This window comes from Triturus cristatus, chromosome 9 (assembly GCF_964204655.1).
Source record: "Triturus cristatus chromosome 9, aTriCri1.1, whole genome shotgun sequence".
Taxonomy (NCBI): domain Eukaryota; kingdom Metazoa; phylum Chordata; class Amphibia; order Caudata; family Salamandridae; genus Triturus; species Triturus cristatus.
The window spans coordinates 6,932,268-6,958,697 of record NC_140592.1 but is presented as its reverse complement, the minus strand read 5'-3'; the positions used below and the strand labels follow the sequence as shown (position 1 = coordinate 6,958,697).

Here is a 26,430-nt window from a genome sequence, read left to right as displayed (position 1 = left end):
CTGCAGCGACAACTCCGTGGGGACGGACAGGCCACCACCGGAGTCCTCCATGATGGCACTGGCCGGTCCGGGGGATCCTTTACCCTGGGTATAACGATCCATAATGTTACTCTGGACTGGTCCCCCATGCTGGGATGTCTTGGTCCTAGCTTCTCGGGATCCCCCTTGCCCGCCATGTTGAACGATGCTCACCGGAGGACAGATGTCAAAGGGGCGCCACCAGATCCGACAGAGACAGTCCGAGAGCCCGCTCGGAAAAGAGGAGAAAAAGGCACAAATCAGTCCAATGCACAGGCAACAGAAGAGAGCAAAGGCGCCGGGCGAAGACAGAGTGATGCCCCAGCCGCGCGAAGTAGCTCCTCGATCAGGCCACGCAGAAGTGCAAAAGCGAAACTGAAAGTGGGGGCACGGCCACTGGCAGGGCTCCGATGCCGTTGTTGTTCAACTACTCCCCGGCCCCACAGTTCACAAAAGCACCGGGCACCGCTTCCAGGTGGGCCTCCAAAATGCAGGACGCTGTATTTTAGGTCTCCCAGGTCCGATTTACGTTCTGAAAAGAGTTTTGGATTCAGCCAAGGTTCATCTTCCAGAATCCGTCCACAAATCCAGGATAATGTCAGGATAAGTTACGAGGAGCGGCAAGGGTCCGGGGAGCCCTGCGCTCACGCGACCATCTTGGATGCGCGCTAAGCTCCTCCTCCCGTTTTTCTTTTTTTAACTTTATTTATATCCAGTATTAATTGATCGCTTGGTAACAGTACAATCACCCGCCAACTATCCAGGTAGTCCACTATCTCTGAAATGCAGTGCAGTGGAACATTTCCATGCCATGATTGTGCCCACTGGGGCAATTGGGCTGCTGTCTAATTGGCTCCACAGTAGGCTGTGGGGCGCTGTCTGTTTCTGCCCACAGGAGCCTGTGGGGCGCTGTCTCATTGTTTCCACAGGAGGCTGTCGGGTGCTGTCTGTTTCTGCCCACAGGAGCCTGTGGGGCGCTGTCTCATTGTTTCCACAGGAGGCTGTCGGGCGCTGTCTGTTTCTGCCCACAGGAGTCTGTGGGGCACTGATTGATTCTGCCCACAGGAGGCTTGGAGTTGCTGTCTGACTCTGCCCATATAAGGCAGTAGGGAGCTGTCTGGTTCAGGCCACAGGAAGCTGTGGACGCTGTCTCACTTCGTTGACAGGAGGATGTGGGGTGCTGCCTAATTCTGCCCAAAGGAGGCTGTGGGGCGCAGTGTGATTCTGCCCACAGGAGGCTGTAGGGGGCTGACTAATTCAGCTAACAGGAGGCTGTGGAAAGCTGTCTGATTTTGTCCAGAGAAAGGCAGAAGCATTGCACTCACTAAAGTTAGCAAAGATTCTCCATTCTTTAAATATTCAGCTATGAGAATTATTCCTGCAAAACAAGTTGTTGAAAAGAATTTTCTCACGAAGAATTGTGAACAACAGTTCTCTTGCAAGAAGTAGATTTTTGCGTATTTTGTTTCCTGCAAAATCTTCTTTTCGAGGGTATTTTAAACATAGTTATCATTCATTTGAAGTCAGAAAACTTTTGAAGTTTCACATAGCGTCTGGCACATGGTTTTGTTACAGTGAGCATACTTTCTGCAAGCTTTGTGCGCAGAGAGCCATTCTATAAACCAGTGGGTGAGTGTGCCCCACTAGGTGCCTCAACGGAGGCAGTATCAGCCCATCTGCCCCCGCGGCAGCCGCCAGTCCAACCGGAACGATGGGTAACCACTGAAAGTCCTTCACTTTCAGGAAGAGGGTTGTCTAACCTGGGCGTAATGCTTCTGAGAGCAGCGGTTCTTCACCTTTGACTTCTGTGGACTCTTGTGTTCCTATTCACTCTCTCACTCTTTGTGCCGCCTTCCTGTGTCTGTTCACTCGCTTTTGCTCTCTTTGTGCCGCCCTCCTCTGTCTGTTCACTCGCTCTCTCTCTGTCTTTGTGCCACCTTCCTGAGTCTGTTCACTCGCTCTCTCTCTCAGTCATTGTGCCGCCTTCCTGTGTCTGTTCATTCGCTCTCTCTCACTATTTGTGCCACCTTCCTGTGTCTGTTCACTCGCTCTCTCTCTGTCTTTGTGCCGCCTTCCTGAGTCTGTTCACTCTCTCTCTCTCTCTGTGTTTGTGCTGCCTTCCTGTGTCTGTTCACTTACTCCCTCTCACTCTTTGTGCCGCCTTCCTGTGTCTGTTCACTCGCTCTCTCTCACTCTTTGTGCCGCCTTCCTGTGTCTAATCACTCGCTCTCTCTCTCTCTTTGTGCCGCCTTCCTGTGTCTGTTCACTCGCTCTCTCTCACTCTTTGTGCCGCCTTCCTGTGTCTGTTCATTCGCTCTCTCTCACTCTTTGTGCCGCCTTCCTGTGTCTGTTCACTTGCTCTCTCCTTGTCTTTGTGCCGCCTTTCTGTGTCTGTTCACTCACACCCTCTCACTCTTTGTGCCGCCTTCCTGTGTCTGTTCACTCGCTCTCTTTCTTTGTGCCGCCTTCCTGTGTCTGTTCACTCGCTCTCTCTCTCTTTGTGCCGCCTTCCTGTGTCTGTTCATTCGCTCTCTCTCACTCTTTGTGCTGCCTTCCTGTGTCTGTTCATTCGCTCTCTCTCACTCTTTGTGCCGCGTTCCTGTGTCTGTTCACAAGCTCTCTCCTTGTCTTTGTGCCGCCTTCCTGTGTCTGTTCACTCGCTCTCTTTCTTTGTGCCGCCTTCCTGTGTTTGTTCACTCGCTCTCTCTCACTCTTTGTTTCGCCTTCCTGTGCATGTTCACTTGCTCTCTCTGTGTCTTCGTGCTGCCTACCTGTCTGTTCACTCGCTCTCTTTCTTTGTGCCGCCTTCCTGTGTCTGTTCACTCGCTTTCTTTCTTTGTGCCGCTTTCTTGTGTCTGTTCACTCGCTCTCTCTCACTCTTTGTACCACCTTCCTGTGTCTGTTCACTCACTCTCTCTCACTCTTTGTGCCACCTTCCTGTGTCTGTTCACTCGCTCTCTTTCTTTGTGCCGCCTTCCTGTGTCTGTTCACTCGCTCTCTCTCACTCTTTGTGCCACCTTCCTGTGTCTGTTCACTCACTCTCTCACTCTTTGTGCCTCCTTCCTGTGTCTGTTCACTCTCTCTCTCTCAGTATTTGTGCCACCTTCCTGTGACTGTTCACTCGCTCTCTCTCTGTCTTTGTGCTGCCTTCCTGTGTCTGTTCACTTACTCCCTCTCACTCTTTGTGCCGCCCTCTGTGTCTGTTCACTCGCTCTCTTTCTTTGTGCCGCCTTCCTGTGTCTAATCACTTGCTCTCTCTCTCTCTTTGTGCCACCTTCCTGTGTCTGTTCACTCGCTCTCTCTCACACTTTGTGCCGCCTTCCTGTGTCTGTTCACTCGCTCTCTCTCACTCTTTGTGCCGCCTTCCTGTGTCTGTTCACTCGCTCTCTCTCACTCTTTGTGCCGCCTTCCTGTGTCTGTTCACTCGCTCTCTTTCTTTGTGCCGCCTTCCTGTGTCTGTTCACTCGCTCTCTCTCACTCTTTGTGCCGCCTTCCTGTGTCTGTTCACACTCTCTCTTCTCTCTCTCTCTCTTTCTCTCTCTCTCTTACTCTTTGTGCCGCCTTCCTGTGTCTGTTCACTCGCTCTTGCTCTCTTTGTGCCACCTTCCTGTGTCTGTTCACTCGCTTTCTCCCTCTCAGTATTTGTGCCACCTTCCTGTGTCTGTTCACTTGCTCTCCCAGTCTTTGTGCTGCCTTCCTGTGTCTGTTCACTCGCTCTCTCTCTGTCTTTGTGCTGCCTTCCTGTGTCTGTTCACTTGTTCTCTCTCTCTCAATCTTTGTGCCGCCTTCCTGTGTCTGTTCACTCGCTCTCTCTCACTCTTTGTGCCGCCTTCCTGTGTCTGTTCACTCGCTCTGTCTCTGTCTTTGTGCCGTACCTCACCGCGCTCCAAAGTAGGACCTTTCTCATGCACTCACTGCCCCTCCACCTGCACCAGCATGCCCACTCTACTCACCAAACATTCTCGCCTCGCATGTATGCACTCGCCTGCAAGGGGATGTCTGGGGGGGGCCATCAGACTCCCGTTCTCCTCTTCATAGGGATGCCTTTAGACGGCACACCGAAAGTACACCACCTTTTGTGGCGCACTGAAAGTGTGCCTCCTAAAGGCATGTTTGCCTCTGCGCCCGTGTCCATAATACTGCAGAGGTAAAGTGATTCCTTTATTTACATGGGGCCATGCCCCCATGTAAGTGAGGGAATGCCCATCAATGACAGATCTGGCGCTACATGTTACCCAGCGCTATCTGTATTACAGAAGGGGACGCACAAGCGGCTGCGGCACATTCTGTAATACCATTGTGGCCCGCGGTGCACAAAGCTGGCGCTCGTGCGTGTTGCGCTCCTGAGGCACAATGTATATTGTGGCCCGCGGTGCACAAAACTGGTGCTCACGCTTGCTGCGCCCCTGAGGCACAATGTATATTACGGCCCATGGTGCACAAAGCTGGCGTTCACGCTTGTTGCGCCCCTGAGGCACAATGTATATTGTGGCCCGCGGTGCACATAGCTGGCGCTTACGCTTGTTTCGCCCCTGAGGCACAATGTATATTACGGCCCGCGGTGCACAAAGCTCTCTCTCCGGCAGGGATCGATTCCTGACTCTGAAAGCTGGCCAAGTCCTCCCCATATTGAAAAAGCCGTCGCTGGATCCAGCCTCCCCCGACAACTTTAGACCTATTCCCAACATCCCTCTCTTAGCTAAAGTGTTGGAGAAGTGTGTGCAACTGCAGCTAAGTCAACACATCAACAACTTCCACCTACTCGATGACTTCCAATCCGGATTCAGACCGGGACACATCACTGAAACCACCATGCTCCACATCGTCGATGATGCCCTCCAAGCCCTCGACCAAGGCAAAACTTGTCTCCTAATCCTCCTAGATCTATCCTCGGCTTTCGACACGGTCAACCATGGAAAGTTACTCGAGTGCCTCCACCACAGGATGGGATTAGATGGCTGTTGGACTTGGCCCTTTTTCCCAGAAATTTTTCGCTTTTCTGGGAAACTAAATGTGTAAATGGAAAGACTGAATGTGTGCAGACTGAGTTTCCCCATTTTAAAAATGTAATTTAAGATGGATGCCAAAGCTGTGTGGTTGCGCCGTTTGACTGAGCTAGGTTGACAGTCTAGGCGTTATTTCCCAGCAGCCCCAGCTTTTGGAGGGAAGCCTGGCACCCAGGGTGCTCTACCCCTCCCCCTAGGCCAGTTAGAGCCAGTTTCCCCAGACGCTTCTAGAAGCTTCTGGCACTGTCTGGAAGGTGGGGTGAGGGGCGTCTAAAGGGAGGAGCTGGGTTGCCATGCAGTCAGTCAGAGGGTGGACCTGGGAGAGAGGGGACCTGCTGCCAGGGGTTACCGCCACATAGGCCTGTGTGCTGGGCCCTGAGCCTACCTACCCCCCCCCTACTGTCCACAGGGCGAGGGAAAGATATAGTTGGGGCAACGCAAACCTGGAGAAGCCCTCACAGGAGTTTTAGGCGGTAGGATCAGTCAGGGACCTATGCCTCTGAAGGTGACAGGGTTTAGGCACTGCCCTTTAAGTGAGTGAGGGATCCTGAACTACCCACTGATCTGGCCCGGCGAGAGGAGAATCCAGGGACGACAGGCAGAGACTGAGTAGTCCACCTGCAGCCACCAACGCAACTTCCCCCCCTCAAGAAACCCTCAATCCAGGGGCAGGGACCAGAGAACGCGATTTACAAGCCCCCTGGAAGGAGAGCGCTAGGTTTGGTGAGCGCTATCTTTGAATGGACTGCACACTGCCCCTAACGCTGGTGGGACCGTCTAGCGCCTGCGAAGCGCTACACCTCGTGGCCCAAAGGAGGTGAGGAGCGTGTGGCCAGGGAGAGCTGGGCGCTGAAAGACACATCGGGAGCCTACCCCGTGTGCCAGCCTATTGAGGAGGCCAGCGGGAGCCCACCCCGCGTGATATCGCCGTCGGCGCGAGTGCCAGCTGCCTCGGTGCTTATTCACGACATCGGGAGCCTACCCCGTGTGTGTGCCGCCACGCGGTGTGTGGAGTTAGACCACGGGAGCCTACCCCGTATTGGCGCTGAATTAAGAAACGGGAGCCTACCCCGCATTGCCCCCACGAAGAGAAACTGACCAAAATCACCGCCGCGGCCCCCGAGGCCCAGGGAGAGCCGCCGCAGCTTCAGCGAAGGCCGCGCTAGGCCTGAGGCACGCAAGCAGGCGTTGCCCGGCAACCGGGGCGCCGGCCGTGTCAGTGGCCGCGCCCCCGGGAAGCCGCGACGGGATTGGCTGTCGGGCTCAGGCCCGAGAAGAAGGCCGGAGGACGCCGGACGAAGAAGCCCGGGGAGAGCGGGAGCCTACCCCGTCTCCCCCCCTGGCGAGGAAGTGCCCCAGTGACGTTGGGGGCTCCCCGTGAGGAGAGGAGAGCCCCGCGGAAGAAGTCCCGGGTCCCAGGAGGGGGCCCGGGCGAAGTCGGAGAAGCGCTGATGTGGTCGGGGCTCTCCTACGCTGAAGAGAGCCCCGCGGTCGTAGCAGAGAGGCGGAAGGAGGGGCTCGAGGCGCATTGTCGGCGCCTGCCCCCGCCTGGGTGAAGACGTCAGGGAAGTGCCGGTGAGTGGGGCCTTGGTCCGCGTTGGCTGGGGGAGGCATCGGGGCATAGGATCGGTGCTCGCCTTCCCCCCCGGGACCGCCTGAGTGTGGGTGGTCCTCAGCTGCCCCACTTGACAGCGGGCAGCTGCATCGGAATCGATTTAAAGCACCTGGAGGGCGGGCCCCCCCCACGAAAGGGCCTTTTTGAGGAGCGGGGGATGGTGGGCGTGACGGGGCACATTGTCGGTGCCCGCCCTTCCCCCTGCACCAGTGTGACTCCAGAAAGGCTCCGAGCAAGTGCCAGGGGTAGGGGCTAGCAATGTTTAATGCCTCCACCTCTTGCTTCGTTTAGGGCTCCAAGAGCTTGTTACTGTTTGGGACCTTGGGGGGCCGCATTTGAAGCGACTCCCGGAGTGGGGCCCCAGGGTCCCTTCCTCATCACGACCGTGGATGCCCTGACCTACTGTAACGCTGAGGAACATGATTAAATGCCAGGGTTGGCGCCATATTTACAGGCCATGTTTAAGCGCTATGTTACAGGACATGTTTTAACGCGCTAGTGCATCGCCCTGTGCAGCGCTATGTTGAAGGGTATGATCTAAAGTGCTATTCAGATACCAGGGTTTAATGTATTGATGCCTGTTTTCACGCGCTATGTTTATTTGCCATGCCCTGTTTGAAGCGCTAATAGATTGATAGGCGTAGCCCTATGTTTAGATGCCGGATTTAAAGTGCTAGTCATTTGTTCTGTGCAGCGCTAGTTTCAGAGGCCAGGGTTTGATGTATTGATGCTCTGCCTACCCTAATTTCCTGCCTCAGGGGATGCCCAGGCCGGTCATGTATATTGTGATGCCGTGAGGTTTCCGTTACAGGTGTTCCGGCCTAATGTCTAACATCATGCCCTGATGTATTTTATTGCAGGATTCATGTGGATGGATGTTACCTTTATTCCTGTCACGTACATTTATTCTACCTGTGCTTCGCAATGGTTCTGGCAGCGGCCCGATTGGCCCTGCCATGTATATAATTCCCCCCTGTAAATTTGACCCAGCGCCAGTTGGCGCAGTGTAGAGATTACCTGACCCCTTGTGGTGTTTTGACAAATACAAAAGTTATTTTTACCTCAACTGGTGTAGTGTCTCTTTTTGTAGTGTGCCTTGTGTGTCGCCTGTGTGTACTGCGTGGATGCTTTGCACATTTCCTCCAGAGTTTGGCCCGCCCGCTCTGCACCACGCTACCCGTTTCCAACATTGGTGTTCAGCGGTGGGATAGGACTTGTGTTTGCGCAGTACCGCAGCGACCACGGGTTGCACTGCAAATTGAGGATTGAAGGAATCTCAGGTTTTGGGGAATTATTGTTTTTTTTCCATGATTGTGATTTCCTCCTAGAAGTGTTTTTAAATTGTGTCCCCCTGTTGCACTGTGGGTGGTGTGTCCCGGGTGTACCTTGCCAGGATGGGGTTGACCTACAACGAAGGTGATCTTGGGGAGTACACGGAGCAGGAAGTGATTTATTTCTGCAGGGAGAGAGGGATACCCCCAGTAGGCAACACACGCAGGAAGCTCTTTCTCTATGAGGCCCTCAAGAGGGGGGAACCCTTAGAGATTGGTGGGGACCTGTCAGATTACCCCTCTGCATATTTAAAGGGTGGATTTAGTGGAGACCCGGAGGAGGACCTCCAGTGTAGGGAGGACTTCGAGAGTGAGGGGGCCCAGTCCATAACCCAGGAGGGGGGTGACACTGACGAGGAGGAGGAAGATGACCGGGGGGAGACGCCAGTAGCGAGTGAGGACACCAGAGGTAGGGAGTCCCGCGCTGGGTCCAGTCCCGGGGGCACTGCCCCGTCCCTTTCCCTGTCCCCAGAAGAGTGGGTAGATAGGAGGGAAGAGAGGGAGCATCAGCTGGCGCTGGGAAGGCTCAAGGTGGAGCTAGCGCGGCTGAGTGTGCAGGAGAAGAGGCTAGAGACGGAGAAGGTCCTAGCGCAGGAGAGGATGGCGGAGGCAGAGAGGGCCTTTGCCAGGGAGAGACCAGCTCGGGAGGGTAGGTTGTCCCCTGAGAGTGGTTTTTGTGGTCTGGATTCACCAGTAAGGGTGGGATCCAGTGGTGGCAGCGAGAGTGGATCCAATGTAGGGTGTCCCACTCCCAGAGCCCAGGAGACGGTGCCTGATTCCCAGGAAGAGGGGGACAGGTTAGAGTTCAGGGGCAGGGGAAAACTGTCCCACCAGTCCTGGGGGGAGTTTGTGGAGGTGTGTGGGACTGCATTGGAGGATTGGGTGGTGAGGAGTGCAGTGAATGAGTGGGAAGGGCTGTGCCAGGTACTCATCCGGGAGCACATGCTCAGAAATTGTTCCCCCAGGTTGCGTCACCACCTAGTACAGTGTGGGTTCTCCGACCCAAGGGAGCTTGCACAGGAGGCAGACCTCTGGGTGAGGGCCAGGGTGTCTGAGGAGGCATTGGGGAGTGACCCTGAAGGGGGTGGTGCAGGGATCTTCCAACCCAGCGAGATGGGAGAGGTGGCGAATAGCCCAGCTAGGTCCCCGGGAAAAGAGAGGGTTGTAGGGCCTCACGACCTATCCATAGGAAGGAGTGAGACGGGGAGGTGTCCCGAGGTGCCCCAACCGCAGTCTCAGGGCCTGGAGAGTTCCGTAAGGGAGCCCCAGGTTGGGAGCCTAGGCTGTCCTGATGTGCCGCCCGGTGAGGGGGAGCCCCTAGTGTCAGGAGGACCCGGGGCATCTGTAATCAGAGCTCCTGAGGTCCTAGGGTTGGCCCAGTTGCAGGGTTTAGATCCTGGGCTGGGATGCCAGGTTCAGGGGTTGCCTGACCTGGCGGGTGGGACATCTGTTAACAGTGTCCCCCCAGAATTGACTTCCAGGGGTACTTCTCCAGGTGGGAGGGTGCGGAACTCTGGAAGGGGGTGCAGAGGGAGGAAGGTCTCACCTCGGGCACCGGCTCAGCCACAGGGCTTAGATCCTGGGTTGGGGGGCCGGGGATGGGTACTGCCTGACCTGGCGGGTGGGACATCTGTTAGCAGTGTCCCCCCAGAATTGTCTTCCAGGGGTGCTACTCCCGTTGGGAGGGTGCGGAACTCTGGGAGGGGGTGCAGGGGGAGGGAGGACTCGCCCCTGGCACCGGTGCAGCCTAAGGGTTTAGACCCTAGGCTGGGGAACCAGTTGAAGGGTCAAGGCCCTGGACTGGGGAGAGAGTGGTGGTCTGAGGGTGCCTCGCATGGGAGTAGGGTGAGGAACCCCAGAAGGAGAGGTAGGGGGAGGAGAGCCTCGCCCCTGAGGGATGGTCAGCCTGAGGGTGCGGACCCCAGGTGGGAAGACCAGTGGCAGTTCGGAGCTGCAAGGAGGAGGAGGAGAGTGGTCAACGGGTACTACGGGCCTGGGGTTACTGCCCCCCACTCTGTGAGACCGCAAGGGCCAGAGACATCTGGGTGGCCTAGGGGCCAGTCCTGGCCACAACCAGCTAGGGGACCCCCGGGTGGTGGCTCAGTCGGTCGAGGAAGGTTTGAGAGAGGGAACCTTCGGGTTCCAGAGTGGAGGAGAACCTGCGGGTGCTCCTGCAGTTGTGGGCCTGCGTCCACCTTTTCTCGCCCCAAGCAGGGAAGCCCATCAAGGCATTGATCGGTCTACCCTGGCTTTTGGCTGGAAGGGGGTTGTGTTGGACTTGGCCCTTTTTCCCAGAAATTTTTCGCTTTTCTGGGAAACTAAATGTGTAAATGGAAAGACTGAATGTGTGCAGACTGAGTTTCCCCATTTTAAAAATGTAATTTAAGATGGATGCCAAAGCTGTGTGGTTGCGCCGTTTGACTGAGCTAGGTTGACAGTCTAGGCGTTATTTCCCAGCAGCCCCAGCTTTTGGAGGGAAGCCTGGCACCCAGGGTGCTCTACCCCTCCCCCTAGGCCAGTTAGAGCCAGTTTCCCCAGACGCTTCTAGAAGCTTCTGGCACTGTCTGGAAGGTGGGGTGAGGGGCGTCTAAAGGGAGGAGCTGGGTTGCCATGCAGTCAGTCAGAGGGTGGACCTGGGAGAGAGGGGACCTGCTGCCAGGGGTTACCGCCACATAGGCCTGTGTGCTGGGCCCTGAGCCTACCTACCCCCCCCCTACTGTCCACAGGGCGAGGGAAAGATATAGTTGGGGCAACGCAAACCTGGAGAAGCCCTCACAGGAGTTTTAGGCGGTAGGATCAGTCAGGGACCTATGCCTCTGAAGGTGACAGGGTTTAGGCACTGCCCTTTAAGTGAGTGAGGGATCCTGAACTACCCACTGATCTGGCCCGGCGAGAGGAGAATCCAGGGACGACAGGCAGAGACTGAGTAGTCCACCTGCAGCCACCAACGCAACTTCCCCCCCTCAAGAAACCCTCAATCCAGGGGCAGGGACCAGAGAACGCGATTTACAAGCCCCCTGGAAGGAGAGCGCTAGGTTTGGTGAGCGCTATCTTTGAATGGACTGCACACTGCCCCTAACGCTGGTGGGACCGTCTAGCGCCTGCGAAGCGCTACACCTCGTGGCCCAAAGGAGGTGAGGAGCGTGTGGCCAGGGAGAGCTGGGCGCTGAAAGACACATCGGGAGCCTACCCCGTGTGCCAGCCTATTGAGGAGGCCAGCGGGAGCCCACCCCGCGTGATATCGCCGTCGGCGCGAGTGCCAGCTGCCTCGGTGCTTATTCACGACATCGGGAGCCTACCCCGTGTGTGTGCCGCCACGCGGTGTGTGGAGTTAGACCACGGGAGCCTACCCCGTATTGGCGCTGAATTAAGAAACGGGAGCCTACCCCGCATTGCCCCCACGAAGAGAAACTGACCAAAATCACCGCCGCGGCCCCCGAGGCCCAGGGAGAGCCGCCGCAGCTTCAGCGAAGGCCGCGCTAGGCCTGAGGCACGCAAGCAGGCGTTGCCCGGCAACCGGGGCGCCGGCCGTGTCAGTGGCCGCGCCCCCGGGAAGCCGCGACGGGATTGGCTGTCGGGCTCAGGCCCGAGAAGAAGGCCGGAGGACGCCGGACGAAGAAGCCCGGGGAGAGCGGGAGCCTACCCCGTCTCCCCCCCTGGCGAGGAAGTGCCCCAGTGACGTTGGGGGCTCCCCGTGAGGAGAGGAGAGCCCCGCGGAAGAAGTCCCGGGTCCCAGGAGGGGGCCCGGGCGAAGTCGGAGAAGCGCTGATGTGGTCGGGGCTCTCCTACGCTGAAGAGAGCCCCGCGGTCGTAGCAGAGAGGCGGAAGGAGGGGCTCGAGGCGCATTGTCGGCGCCTGCCCCCGCCTGGGTGAAGACGTCAGGGAAGTGCCGGTGAGTGGGGCCTTGGTCCGCGTTGGCTGGGGGAGGCATCGGGGCATAGGATCGGTGCTCGCCTTCCCCCCCGGGACCGCCTGAGTGTGGGTGGTCCTCAGCTGCCCCACTTGACAGCGGGCAGCTGCATCGGAATCGATTTAAAGCACCTGGAGGGCGGGCCCCCCCCACGAAAGGGCCTTTTTGAGGAGCGGGGGATGGTGGGCGTGACGGGGCACATTGTCGGTGCCCGCCCTTCCCCCTGCACCAGTGTGACTCCAGAAAGGCTCCGAGCAAGTGCCAGGGGTAGGGGCTAGCAATGTTTAATGCCTCCACCTCTTGCTTCGTTTAGGGCTCCAAGAGCTTGTTACTGTTTGGGACCTTGGGGGGCCGCATTTGAAGCGACTCCCGGAGTGGGGCCCCAGGGTCCCTTCCTCATCACGACCGTGGATGCCCTGACCTACTGTAACGCTGAGGAACATGATTAAATGCCAGGGTTGGCGCCATATTTACAGGCCATGTTTAAGCGCTATGTTACAGGACATGTTTTAACGCGCTAGTGCATCGCCCTGTGCAGCGCTATGTTGAAGGGTATGATCTAAAGTGCTATTCAGATACCAGGGTTTAATGTATTGATGCCTGTTTTCACGCGCTATGTTTATTTGCCATGCCCTGTTTGAAGCGCTAATAGATTGATAGGCGTAGCCCTATGTTTAGATGCCGGATTTAAAGTGCTAGTCATTTGTTCTGTGCAGCGCTAGTTTCAGAGGCCAGGGTTTGATGTATTGATGCTCTGCCTACCCTAATTTCCTGCCTCAGGGGATGCCCAGGCCGGTCATGTATATTGTGATGCCGTGAGGTTTCCGTTACAGGTGTTCCGGCCTAATGTCTAACATCATGCCCTGATGTATTTTATTGCAGGATTCATGTGGATGGATGTTACCTTTATTCCTGTCACGTACATTTATTCTACCTGTGCTTCGCAATGGTTCTGGCAGCGGCCCGATTGGCCCTGCCATGTATATAATTCCCCCCTGTAAATTTGACCCAGCGCCAGTTGGCGCAGTGTAGAGATTACCTGACCCCTTGTGGTGTTTTGACAAATACAAAAGTTATTTTTACCTCAACTGGTGTAGTGTCTCTTTTTGTAGTGTGCCTTGTGTGTCGCCTGTGTGTACTGCGTGGATGCTTTGCACATTTCCTCCAGAGTTTGGCCCGCCCGCTCTGCACCACGCTACCCGTTTCCAACAATGGCTCTGTTCTAGAATGATTTAGATCCTTCCTCCAAAACCTATCTCAGAGATTCCTAATTAACGGCATCCTGTCTGCTCCCTCTCCGGTCACGGTTGGAGTCCTTCAAGGATCATCGCTGTCCCCCACCCTCTTCAACCTTTACTTAGAACCCCTTGCCGAAGTCCTACGCACTGCAAATATATCCTACCACATGTACGCTGACAACACTCAGATCTATAACAAAATCTCATCCCTCGAGGAGATTCTCTCCCTGAATGAGACCCTGAAGCTGACCGTTCAATGGCTCGCCTCCAATCAACTCAAACTCTACGCAAAGAAAACAGAATTTCTTCTAATTTCCCCTCCTAAAACCACCCTGAGATTCAGATATGGATTAAGGCCATCACAGCCTTAAATTGCCCACTGACCATCGTGGACTCGACCAAATCACTGGGAATAACCCTGGACTGCAATTTGAACATGCAGAACCACATCAACTCGATGCCCAAATCAGCCAGATTCCACCTGAGCCACCTATGGAAACTGAAACCCTTCCTGGACGCTCCCGACCTAAAAATGGCAGTCCAAGCACTAGTCATCTCTAGGCTGGAATATAGCTGTTCTACCCTCTCGGGTCTACCCAATATCTCCCTGGCACCCTGAAAAACCTGCCTTAATGCGGCCGCCAGACTACTCATTGGCACAAGGAAATTCGACCACATTTCTCCACACCTGAAAGCGCCGAACTGGCTTCCTCTCGAGGCCAAAATACAGCTTAAGCTGGCATGCATCACACATAAGGCATTACACTCAAACTCCCCTGCATATCTTGCCCAGAAACTTGTGGTATCCGGAGGAATCAGAAACTCACGGTCCGCCAGAGACCTCCTACTCCAGCCGGCACGCTTTCGGAAAAAAAAAGACTTACAATCGGGCTTTCGCTGGGGCCGCACCAAGAATATGGAACTCTCTCCCACCCGCCATCAGAAGAATCCCCACTCTTGCACGCTTTAAAAAGAAGGCCAAATCCTTCCTTATGGGTAAATTCCTTGCTTAAACTTGACCTTCAACCGCCACAGAGACCCTGATCAACTCAAGGCTTTTGCCTCCCTCTGATGACCTACCCACCCCACCATGTAACCTGGGGCCTTGTCTTGAGTAACTATAATGTAAACTGTACATTGTTATCGCTCCATCCCTATGTACCCGGCACCCGGCCCCCTCCCTAGTGATGGTATACTCTTATTATTTCATGCCTTTTGTACAACTCTATGACTCTGTAAAATGCTCTGATACCCTAACGGGTTACGGTCACGCTCTATAAAACACAAAAATAAATAAACCTGGCGCTCCCGCTTGTTGCGCCCCTGAGGAACAATGTATATTATGGCCCGCTGTGCACAAAGCTGGTGCTCGCGTGTGTTGCACCCCTGAGGCACAATGTATATTACGGCCCGCGGTGCACAAAGCTGGCGCTCGCGCGTGTTGCACCCCTGAGGCACAATGTTTATTACGGCCCGCGGTGCACAAAGCTGGCGCTCACGCTTGTTGTGCCCCTGAGGCACAATGTATATTACGGCCCGCGGTGCACAAAGCTGGCGCTCACGCTTGTTGCGCCCCTGAGGCACAATGTATTTTACGGCCCGCGGTGCACAAAGCTAGCGCTCACGCTTGTTGCGCCCCTGAGGCACAATGTATATTACGGCCCGCGGTGCACAAAGCTGGCGCTCACGCTTGTTGCGCCCCTGAGGCACAATGTATATTACGGCCCGCGGTGCACAAAGCTGGCGCTCGCGCGTGTTGCGCCCCTGAGGCACAATGTATATTATGGCCCGCTGTGCACAAAGCTGGCGCTCGCGCGTGTTGCACCCCTGAGGCACAATGTATATTACGGCCCGCGGTGCACAAAGCTGGCGCTCGCGCGTGTTGCACCCCTGGGGCACAATGTATATTACAGCCCGCTGTGCACAAAGCTGGCGCTCACGCTTGTTGCGCCCCTGAGGCACAATGTATATTACGGCCCGCGGTGCACAAAGCTAGCGCTCACGCTTGTTGCGCCCCTGAGGCTCAATGTATATTACGGCCCGCGGTGCACAAAGCTGGCGCTCGTGCGTGTTGCACCCCTGAGGCACAATGTATATTATGGTCCCAGGTGATACACTCAGAAGTACAGTTTTTGTTTACTGACCTTTACTTCCAGGCAGTGGTTGAGCATCACCTGGACAGACATGGTGCTGGTCTGTGAAAGCGGGACAAAAAGACGCGTTGAGTTGATCAGGTGATCTGACGTAGCTGCTTCTACCCCATACGGTCCTGTTGTGAACCCCCCCCCCCACTTGTTGTATTGTATTCAATTGTAATTGTAATTATCTAGCGATTACTACCCATGGCGAGCCATTGAAGTGCTTTGTGGTGAGTAGCGCGCTGCCCTGGAGTGCCAGGTTAGTGGTTAATCCAGTGGTCATGGTTGGCCATTGGAATTAGTTTTGTGTTCTTGTGAACCCATTCCATGATTGGCTCCTTTTCTGTGAGGCAGATTAAATGAATAGGGGGCGGGTGTGATCGCTGTGGGAGATGCGTGGGCTCACGCAGATAGTTGGTGAGATGAGATGAGAGGACAGGGTGGCAGGGATTAGGGATTACTACACTGCAGGGCTAGGGTTGAAGGAGGGCCTGTGATCCGTGAAATGAGCTGTCAGCCACTTCAAATACAGTAATTGAGACAGACAGCCATGGGACTTAGAGAAGGCTTCACTCACAGAAAGGTGCACGCAGAGGATGGAAGGTGCGGAGAGAGTCACTCCAAGGAAAGGAGTCAGAAGACCCAATCAAGCGCTGGACGTCAAGGTCGGTTTTCCAGGCAGGATTTTAGGGATGCAGCAGAAGGGAGCTCTCTGAGACAGCATGCAGCAGAAGGGAGCTCAGTGAGGCAGCATGCAGCAGAAGGGAGCTCTCTGAGACAGCATGCAGCAGAAGGGAGCTCTGTGAGGCAGCATGCAGCAGAAGGGAGCTCTGTGAGGCAGCATGCAGCAGAAGGGAGCTCTCTGAGACAGCATGCAGCAGAAAGGAGCTCTCTGAGGCAGCATGCAGCAGAAGGGAGCTCTGTGAGGCAGCATGCAGCAGAAGGGAGCTCTCTGAGACAGCATGCAGCAGAAGGGAGCTCTGTGAGGCAGCATGCAGCAGAAGGGAGCTCTCTGAGACAACATGCAGCAGAAGGGAACTCTCTGGGATAGCATGCAGCAGAAGGGAGCTCTCGGAGGCAGCATGCAGCAGAAGGGAGCTCTGTGACGCAGCATGCAGCAGAAGGGAGCTCTCTGAGACAACATGCAGCAGAAGGGAACTCTCTGGGATAGCATGCAGCAGAAGGGAGCTATGTGAGACAGCATGCAGCAGAAGGGAGCTCTCTGAGACAACATGCAGCAGAAGGGAACTCTCTGGGATAGCATGCAGCAGAAGGGAGCTCTCTGAGACAGCATGCAGCAGAAGGGAGCTCTGTGAGGCAGCATGCAGCAGAAGTGAGCTCTGAGACAGCATGCAGCAGAAGGGAGCTCTGTGCGGCAGCATGCAGCAGAAGGGAGCTCTCTGAGACAGCATGGCAGCAGAAGGGAGCTCTCTGAGACAGCATGCAGCAGAAGGGAGCTCTGTGAGGCAGCATGCAGCAGAAGAAGGGAGCTCTCTGAGAGAGCATGCAGCAGAAGGGAGCTCTGTGAGGCAGCATGCAGCAGAAGGGATCTCTGCGAGACAGCATGCAGCATACAGGAGCTCTGTGAGGCAGCATGCAGCATAAGGAGCTCTGTGAGACAGCATGCTGCATAAGGTAGCTCTGTGAGACAGCATGCAGCATAAGGTAGCTCTGTGAGACAGCATGCAGCATAAGGGAGCTCTGTGAGACAACATGCAGTGGAAGGGAGCTCTGTGAGACAACATGCAGCAGAAGGGAGCTCTGTGAGACAACATGCAGCAGAAGGGAGCTCTGTGAGACAGCATGCAGCAGAAGGGAGCTCTCTGAGACAGCAGACGGCAGAAGGGAGCTCTCTGAGGCAGCATGCAGCAGAAGGGAGCTATGTGAGACAGCATGCAGCAGAAGGGAGCTCTGTGAGACAGCATGCAGCAGAAGGGAGCTCTCTGAGACAGCATGCAGCAGAAGGGAGCTCTCTGAGACAGCATGAAATCTGAGGATGTTCTCAGTAAAATGGCTCTTTCTTTCGGTTTTTTTGTAGGATAATGGTGGCTGCAGCCGGTTCGCAAATTGTGAATTCGCAGGGCCTGCAACCCGGAACTGCACCTGCAAGAAGGACTATGTTGGGGACGGCATGACGTGTGTGGGGAAGATCTCCGTGGTAGGTCTTGGCTCCTCTGTGTATGAGCAGGGGCCGGTGGCGTACACACGACAGAGTGCAGCAGTGCACAGCACACATTCTTTGTAACCTTCCAGGAGCCTCGTGTGTCAGTGAATCTCTCACCATCCGATGGATGACTTCTAGGCGCTAACCATGCTGCATGAGACACAACCTGCCTCTCTGTGGTCCATGAAACGACCCTGGACGTCATGTATGCCTCATTTAGTCTCCCACAAGTTTCCCTTTGAGCACAGCTGAAGACAGTGATGTGGGCCATCTTAGGGCAGCTGGCTTCCAAGGCACATACAGTCTTACAGGCCTCCTGCAGAGGCGAGAAGGCTCAAGACTAGCAGAGGGGCTTCCAAGGCACATACAGTCTTACAGGCCTCCTTCAGAGGCGAGCAGGCTCAAGACTAGCAGAGGGGCTTCCAAGGCACATTCAGTCTTACAGGCCTCCTTCAGAGGCGAGCAGGCTCCAGAGCAGAGGGGCTTCCAAGGCACATACAGTCTTACAGGCCTCCTTCAGAGGTGAGCAGGCTCCAGAGCAGAGGGGCTTCCAAGGCACATACAGTCTTACAGGCCTCCTTCAGAGGCGAGCAGGCTCAAGACTAGCAGAGGAGCTGCCGAGGCACATACAGTCTTACAGGCCACCTTCGGAGGCGAGCAGGCTCCAGAGCAGAGGGGCTTCCAAGGCACATACAGTCTTACAGGTCTCCTTCAGAGGCGAGCAGGCTCAAGACTAGCAGATGGGCTTCCAAGGCACATACAGTCTTACAGGCCTCCTTCAGAGGCGAGCAGGCTCAAGACTAGCAGAGGGGCTTCCAAGGCACATACAGTCTTACAGGCCTCCTTCAGAGGTGAGCAGGCTCCAGAGCAGAGGGGCTTCCAAGGCACATACAGTCTTACAGGCCTCCTTCAGAGGCGAGCAGGCTCAAGACTAGCAGATGGGCTTCCAAGGCACATACAGTCTTACAGGCCTCCTTCAGAGGTGAGCAGGCTCCAGAGCAGAGGGGCTTCCAAGGCACATACAGTCTTACAGGCCTCCTTCAGAGGTGAGCAGGCTCCAGAGCAGAGGGGCTTCCAAGGCACATACAGTCTTACAGGCCTCCTTCAGAGGCGAGCAGGCTCAAGACTAGCAGATGGGCTTCCAAGGCACATACAGTCTTACAGGCCTCCTTCAGAGGCGAGCAGGCTCAAGACTAGCAGAGGGGCTTCCAAGGCACATACAGTCTTACAGGCCTCCTTCAGAGCTGAGCAGGCTCCAGAGCAGAGGGGCTTCCAAGGCACATACAGTCTTACAGGCCACCTTCGGAGGCGAGCAGGCTCCAAAGCAGAGGGGCTTCCAAGGCACATGCAGTCTTACAGGCCTCCTTCAGAGGCGAGGAGGCTCCAGAGCAGAGGGGCTTCCAAGGCACATACAGTCTTACAGGCCTCCTTCAGAGGCGAGCAGGCTCAAGACTAGCAGAGGGACTTCCAAGGCACATACAGTCTTACAGGCCTCCTTCAGAGGCGAGCAGGCTCAAGACTAGCAGAGGGGCTTCCAAGGCACATACAGTCTTACAGGCCTCCTTCAGAGGCGAGCAGGCTCAAGACTAGCAGAGGGGCTTCCAAGGCACATACAGTCTTACAGGCCTCCTTCAGAGGCAAGAAGGTTCAAGACTAGCAGAGGGGCTTCCAAGGCACATACAGTCTTACAGGCCTCCTTCAGAGGCGAGCAGGCTCAAGACTAGCAGAGGGGCTTCCAAGGCACATACAGTCTTACAGGCCTCCTTCGGAGGCAAGCAGGCTCAAGACTAGCAGAGGGGCTTCCAAGGCACATACAGTCTTACAGGCCTCCTTCAGAGGCGAGCAGGATCAAGACTAGCAGAGGGGCTTCCAAGGCACATACAGTCTTACAGGCCTCCTTCAGAGGCGAGCAGGCTCCAGAGCAGAGGGGCTTCCAAGGCACATACAGTCTTACAGGCCTCCTTCAGAGGCAAGAAGGTTCAAGACTAGCAGAGGGGCTTCCAAGGCACATACAGTCTTACAGGTCTCCTTCAGAGGCGAGCAGGCTCCAGAGGGGCTTCCAAGACACATACAGTCTTACAGGCCTTGTTGGAAGGCGGACCTCGGGGAGTCGGAGAGACCACCCAGAGGGGCCCCCACACTGTACGAAGTAGCCGAGCGCCGCTGAGAAGCCTCCGAGGGAGATCCTTCTCCTATCAGGTACTAGCACAGTAACACCACCACACAGGACTCAAGGAGGTTGTCTCAAGACGAGCAAATCTTTATCAGCACTTAAAGGTTACGGGATCAATATTTACATGAAAAGGGATCAAGGGATCCACAAAAGTCTCAGTGTCTCCTTAGAAGGGAAGGGCTAGCGGGACAGTCTTTGGCAGGAGCTTGGTACGAGGGTACCTGGGGCCCAGTTCTTATCCTCAAGCTGGAGGGCCTCCGGACCTCGGAGGGGGCGAGCCGCGACGGCGTCAGCAGGGCTCTGGCGTTTAGTTCGTGGAGAGCCGCGACCAGGTCAGCTGGGCTCACAAGGTGGTTTCTGCTCAGCTCGAGCCGCGACGTCGTCAGCAGGGCTCCGAGGGAGGTTTCAGCGAGGTTGGGCCGCGACAGCGTCAGCAGGGCCCCGATGTTCCGGGGGACTTCAAGGTTTCAGCTAGAAGGAGCCGCGACGCAGTCTGCAGGGCTCGTGGTGGTTTCAAGCAAGAGTTCTTCTCCGTAGGGTCGGCTGCGATTCAATCAGCATGGCTCTCGACTCCGGGATACAACTGCCGGTCTGTTGCGGGGTCGCCCCAGATATAGGCCTGGAGCCCTTTGAAGTCCGGACCCTTGCGCCCGGAGGGGCGGAGAGGCCGGGTTGGGAGCGGCCAGACGCCCAGCAGGAGAGGCGCCGGGCCCAGGAGAGATGGAGGCCGATCGCACCTCGGTGTGTGGGGACGGTTGGGGGTCCCATCGATACCGCCCTCTGCCAGGGCGATGAGGTGTTCACGTGATACCCCCTGGCCAGTTCTTGGTGCCTCAATGTCTGGGCCTCGCTGGGGCCGAGGCCAGGTGGACTGGTGTGCAGGGTCACGTGGCAGGCAACAAAATGGTGGAGCCCCGAGGTGTATGCGACCTCGTGCGGCTCGAACGGGTGGCCCGTGGAGGCCAGGGCGGGGAACGGGCCCAACCCCAGGGAAGTCAGGACCACGCCACGAGGCCGGGTCCAACAGGCGTCTCCCCCAGCCGAAGGCAGGGAGAGTTACCCATCTTCTTGGGGATTCTCCTCGTCGAGGCGGAAGAAGCGGGACAGGCCGTCAGCATTGGCGTGGTCATTGCCGGGTCGGTGCTCAACCGAAAAGTCCATCCCTTGCAGGGCAATGGACCATCGCAGCAGCTTGGGGTTCTCGCCTCTCATTTGCATTAACCACCGCAAAGGCCGGTGGTCGGTCTGGACCCGAAAGTGGGTACCGAAGAGATAGGGCCGGAGCTTCTTAAGGGCCCACACTACAGCGAAGCCCTCGCGCTCGATGGTGCTCCATCGTTGCTCCCAGGGCAGCAGCCGTCGGCTGATGAAGGCCACCGGGCGGTCGAGTCCCTTCCCATCAACCTGAGACAGGACGGCCCGATCCCATATTCGGAGGCGTCTGTCTGTACGATAAACTCTTTACTGTAGTCAGGGGCCTGGAGTACAGGGGCAGTGCACATCGCGGCCTTGAGAGTCTCGAAAGCTGATTGGCAGCGGGGAGTCCAGTGCACCTTCTTGGGCTGTTTCTTCGAGGTGAGCTCCGTGAGAGGCCCCACAATGCTCCCATAGTCCCGGATGAACCGCCGGTAGTATCCGGTGAGGCCAAGGGAGGCCCGCACAGCGGTCTGGGTAGTGGGAGGTTCCCATGCCTGGATGGCATCGACTTTTGGTTGGAGGGGGGCCACCTGACCGCTTCCCACCTGATGGCCCAGGTAGGTCACCGATCCTTGGCCGACCTGGCATTTGCTGGCCTTAATCGTGAGCCCAGCCCTTTGGAGGGCGGCCAGGACGGCTTTGAGGTGAACTAGGTGCTCAGCCCAGTGGTTGCTGTACACGGCAATGTCATCCAAATAGGCCGCGCTGAAGGCCTTGAGCCCGGCCAGGACCTTGTTTACGAGTCTCTGAAAAGTGGCCGGGGCATTCTTCATGCCGAAGGGCATCACCCGAAAGTGGTAATGCCCATCAGGGGTAGAAAAGGCGGATCTTTCTCGGGCGCCGGGGGTAAGCTGAATCTGCCAGTACCCGGCGGTGAGGTCCAGCGTGCTCAGGTAGCGGGCGGACCCCAAGCGATCGATGAGTTCGTCGGCCCGGGGTATAGGATGGGTGTCCGTCTTGGTCACAGCATTCAGGGCCCGGTAGTCTACACAAAATCGCAGCTCCGGGGGATGGCCGGGGGCTGCGGCCTTTGGTACCAGGACGACAGGGCTGGCCCACGGGCTGTCAGAGGGCTCGATGACCCCGAGGGCCAACATCTTCGCTACTTCGGCCTGGATGCATGCCCGTACTCGGTCGGGTACCCTGTAGGCTCGGTGTCGCACGGGGGGGCTGTCCCCGGTGTCGACGTCATGGACGCACCAGTGGGTCACCCCCGGGGTGAGGGAGAAGAGGGTTGCGTAGTCCTGCAGCAGTTGTTGACAGTCGGTGCGCTGTTCCGGGGTCAGGGAGGAGGCGAGCTGGACACCTTTGATGGATCCGTCGTGGACGTCGTTCTGCAAGAGGTCGGGTAGGGGCTCGGAGTCGTCCTCGCCCCCCTCGTCGGTCGCCAGCAGCAGGCTCAGTTCGGTCCGGGCGAAGTAGGGTTTGAGCCTGTTAGCATGTAGAACCCGGAGGGGGTTCCGGGGGGACTCTAGGTCAACTAGGTAGGTGACGGGGCTCTTCTTTTCCACCACCTTAAAGGGCCCAGTCCACTTGTCCTGGAGGGCGCAGGGCTCAACAGGGGCCATGACCCAGACTCGCTGGCCTGGCTCGAACTCGATTGTCGAGGCGTTCTGATCGTACCACCGCTTCCTGTCCTCCTGGCTGGCTTCGAGGTTGGCTTCGGCCAGGGCTCGGAACTTGCGGGTCTGGTTACGTAGGGTCAGGAGGTATCGGTAGACGTCAGGAGGGGCGCCCTGGAGCTTCGTCTCCCAGCCCTCCTTGACCAGGCTGAGGGGCCCGCGGACCGGATGTCCATACAAGAGTTCAAACGGGCTGAACCCCAGGGACTTCTGCGGGACTTCCCGGTAGGCGAACAGGAGGCATGGCAATAGGACATCCCATCTCCGCCGGAGGGGCTCTTCCAAGCCCTGGATCATCCCCTTTAGGGTTCGGTTAAAGCGCTCTACCAGCCCGTTCCCCTGGGGGTGATAGGGGGTTGTGAATTTGTACGTGACCCCGCACTGCTGCCACAGGGACCGCATGTATTTGGAAATGAAGTTTGTGCCCCGGTCGCTCACCACTTCGCGGGGAAATCCCACTCGGGAGAAGATTCCCATTAATTACAGTTCTTAGCGGGACAGCCTCCGGGTACCTGGTGGCGTGGTCCACGAGGACCAGGATGAAGCGGTGGCCCAGGGCGGTCTGGGGGTCCAGGGGCCCCACAATGTCGATCCCGACTCGTTCGAACGGGGTGCTGACGGCTGGAAAGGGCTGGAGGGGGGCCTTGACCCGACCCCCGGTCTTCCCGCTGGCTTGGCAGGTCTGACAGGACCGGCAGTGGTTGTCCACGTCTTTTCGCATCCGGGGCCAGTAGAAGTGGGTCACCAGACGGCTGTAAGTTTTGTCTTGTCCCAGGTGCCCGGCGAGGGGCAGGTCATGTGCCAGGTTGAGAAGGAACTCTCGGAAGCGGAGAGGGACCACCAACACGCGGCTGGCCCCGAGTTCTGCCACTTTCTGTTCACTGTACAATAGGCCCTCGGCCCAGTAGACCCAGTGGGTGCCGGTCTGGTCACCGTTGGCTTGGGCGGACGCTTGTCGTCGGACCCCTTCGAGAGAGGGACAGGACTGCTGTTCTTGCTGGAACTGTTCTCGCGAGGGGCCCCCTTTGTGGCGCCATTGTGTAAGTTCTGGTAGGGTGCCTAGGGAAGCAATCTCTTCGGGGGAGGGTTCAGTCGGTCCAGTGTCGGTGTCCGCCTCCCCCTTGCTGCAGGCGGGGGTTGGTGCGAGCCCCTCGGGTTGGGCGGTACCGGGGGCCTGGGATGAGCGGGGGGCCTGGGCGGCCATGGACCGGGTGATGGCGCAGGCCCATTCGGATAGTCCCAGCATTCGGAGGTGCTCTCGTCGCTCCACTTGAGCCCAGGGGGAACTCTCTAGGTCGTTCCCCAGGAGGCAGTCCACGGGTGCGTCGTCCCGGACAGTTACTTTCAGTAGGCCTGACACTCCTCCCCACTCGAAGGGGACCAGGGCCATCTGGCACAGGCTTTCGCTGTTGTCGGCCGTCCGGACGGGGCACAGCACATCGGGTAGGATTTGTTCGGGGGTCACCAGGTGGCAGCGGACAGCGGTGACACTGGCGCCGGTGTCACGAAGGGCTTCGGCCCGTCGGCCATTGATGGTGACCTGCTGCCGGTATTTCTGGGTGTTGCTTGGGATTGGTGTGCGGGGCACCATTTCTCGGCTGCCCAGGCAGACCAGGGACATGGCCGCCGGCTCCCATTCGGTGGTTCCTCGGTCGAGGATTTCTTCTTCTTCCTCCCCTTCCCCCAGGGCGGCGGCCACCAGCTGTCGGGGCGGGGGGCCCGCCGGCCCCGCTTCTTCGGTTCAGGGGGCATACCGGATCGCTGGCATAGTGTCCGGTTTGTTGACAGCCGTAGCAGGTTACTGGGGGCCGTGGTCCGGTTCTGGCTGCGGTCGCCCCTCTTCGGACTAGGCTCGGGGAGAGGTGTTGCGGCGGCGGCCCTCGAGGCGGGCTCCTGGGGGCCCCGGTGGGGGGGTCCCGATTCCGGTTCGGCCCTCCCCCTCCACCGCGTTGGCGTGGAGGTCCGGTGGGGTTCCTCTGGTACTCCCCCATCGAGTTCCGGGGGACGCGGGTGTTGACCCATCGATCGGCCTCGACGGCGAGTTTCCGTGGGTCGGTCATCTTGCTGTCGAGGAGGTGTTGCCTTAGCTCTACGAAGCAATTGTTGGAGAGATGTTCCCAAACGATGAGGTCGACCAGCTGCCCGTGGGTGGTGACCTTGCTACCCTTGATCCATCCTTCTAGGGCCCGGCTGAAAAAGTCCACATATCCCACCCAGGTAGTGCCCGGGATCTTCTTACAGTCTCTGAACCGCTGGCGGTACATTTCCGCGGTTAGCCCGTAGCGGGTGAGCAGGGCCTCCTTCATGTGGTCGTAGGAGGTCATCACCTCCTCTGGCAGCTGGAGCAGTGTGTCTCGACCTTCACTAAGGAACCGACCCCACAGGCCGGCGCCACAGTCCTTTCGGGGCACCCGATGGGAGGTCATGGCCACCTCGTATGCTTTGAACCATTGTTGGATGTCGTCATTTTTGTAGTACTCCTTGACGACATCTTTAGGGATATGTACCTTGTTTTCGGCAGGCGGTAGGGTGTCTCTATTACTGGGGGTGTCGGTCCCCCCGTTCTTTGCCTTGATTTCGAGCTCTTTGAGACTTCGCTCGTGCTCAAGGGTCAGTCTTTTTTCCTCCAACTCTCGGTGCCGTCTCTTCTCTTCTATCTCCTCTTGTAGCCGTAGCTGCTCTAGGGCCAGTTTCTTTTCTGCTAGCTGGAGTTCGCCGTCCAGCCGTAATCGTGCGAGCTCTAGTTCGTGGTTCTGGACCTTCTCCCGTTCTCGTATCTCCTCTTCGGAGAGGCCGATTTCTAGGCTGTTTCTTCCTCCGGTTGCCGGAGTCGGTGCGGTTGATGTGGCCACAGTCAGGGGCAGTGGACCTTCGTCCTGGGAGGGGCCTGCCCCGGCCTCCAGCCAGGTCCTCAGGGCTTTCTGCATCTCTTCTTTGGTACCTAGGCCGGTGGTTGCAATGCCCTTGTCTTTGCAGAACTGTTTCAACTCTTTGTGCGTGTATTCCTCCAACCGTTCGGGCTGGAACTCCGTGGTCGTGTTGTTCTCTTGGTTGCTCATGACTTCCGGTTGTTTGGATGGGTAGCTAGTGGGTTACTGGCTTGTACGTACTGCGTTCGGCTCGGATCCCGTCGCTGGCCACCAAATGTTGGAAGGCGGACCTCGGGGAGTCGGAGAGACCACCCAGAGGGGCCCCCACACTGTAAGAAGTAGCCGAGCGCCGCTGAGAAGCCTCCGAGGGAGATCCTTCTCCTATCAGGTACTAGCACAGTAACACCACCACACAGGACTCAAGGAGGTTGTCTCAAGACGAGCAAATCTTTATCAGCACTTAAAGGTTACGGGATCAATATTTACACGAAAAGGGATCGAGGGATCCACAAAAGTCTCAGTGTCTCCTTAGAAGGGAAGGGGTAGCGGGACAGTCTTTGGCAGGAGCTTGGTACGAGGGTACCTGGGGCCCAGTTCTTATCCTCAAGCTGGAGGGCCTCCGGACCTCGGAGGGGGCGAGCCGCGACGGCGTCAGCAGGGCTCTGGCGTTCAGTTCGTGGAGAGCCGCGACCAGGTCAGCTGGGCTCACAAGGTGGTTTCTGCTCAGCTCGAGCCGCGACGTCGTCAGCAGGGCTCCGAGGGAGGTTTCAGCGAGGTTGGGCCGCGACAGCGTCAGCAGGGCCCCGATGTTCCGGGGGACTTCAAGGTTTCAGCTAGAAGGAGCCGCGACGCAGTCTGCAGGGCTCGTGGTGGTTTCAAGCAAGAGTTCTTCTCCGTAGGGTCGGCCGCGATTCAATCAGCAGGGCTCTCGACTCCGGGATACAACTGCCGGTCTGTTGCGGGGTCGCCCCAGATATAGGCCTGGAGCCCTTTGAAGTCCGGACCCTTGCGCCCGGAGGGGCGGAGAGGCCGGGTTGGGAGCGGCCAGACACCCAGCAGGAGAGGCGCCGGGCCCAGGAGAGATGGAGGCCGATCGCACCTCGGTGTGTGGGGACGGTTGGGGGTCCCATCGATACCGCCCTCTGCCA

The 26,430-nt window shown here is 57.3% G+C and overlaps 1 protein-coding gene across 1 annotated transcript in view; it reads left to right on the top strand.

The window, feature by feature from the left end:
- STAB1 (stabilin 1) overlaps positions 1-26,430 on the top strand; it is a 1,212,756-nt gene that overhangs the window by 763,842 nt on the left and 422,484 nt on the right. The window contains exon 46 of the mRNA XM_085624210.1: positions 17,295-17,414. Coding sequence (XP_085480336.1) covers positions 17,295-17,414 — 120 coding nt within the window. The remainder of the gene's footprint in view (positions 1-17,294; positions 17,415-26,430) is intronic.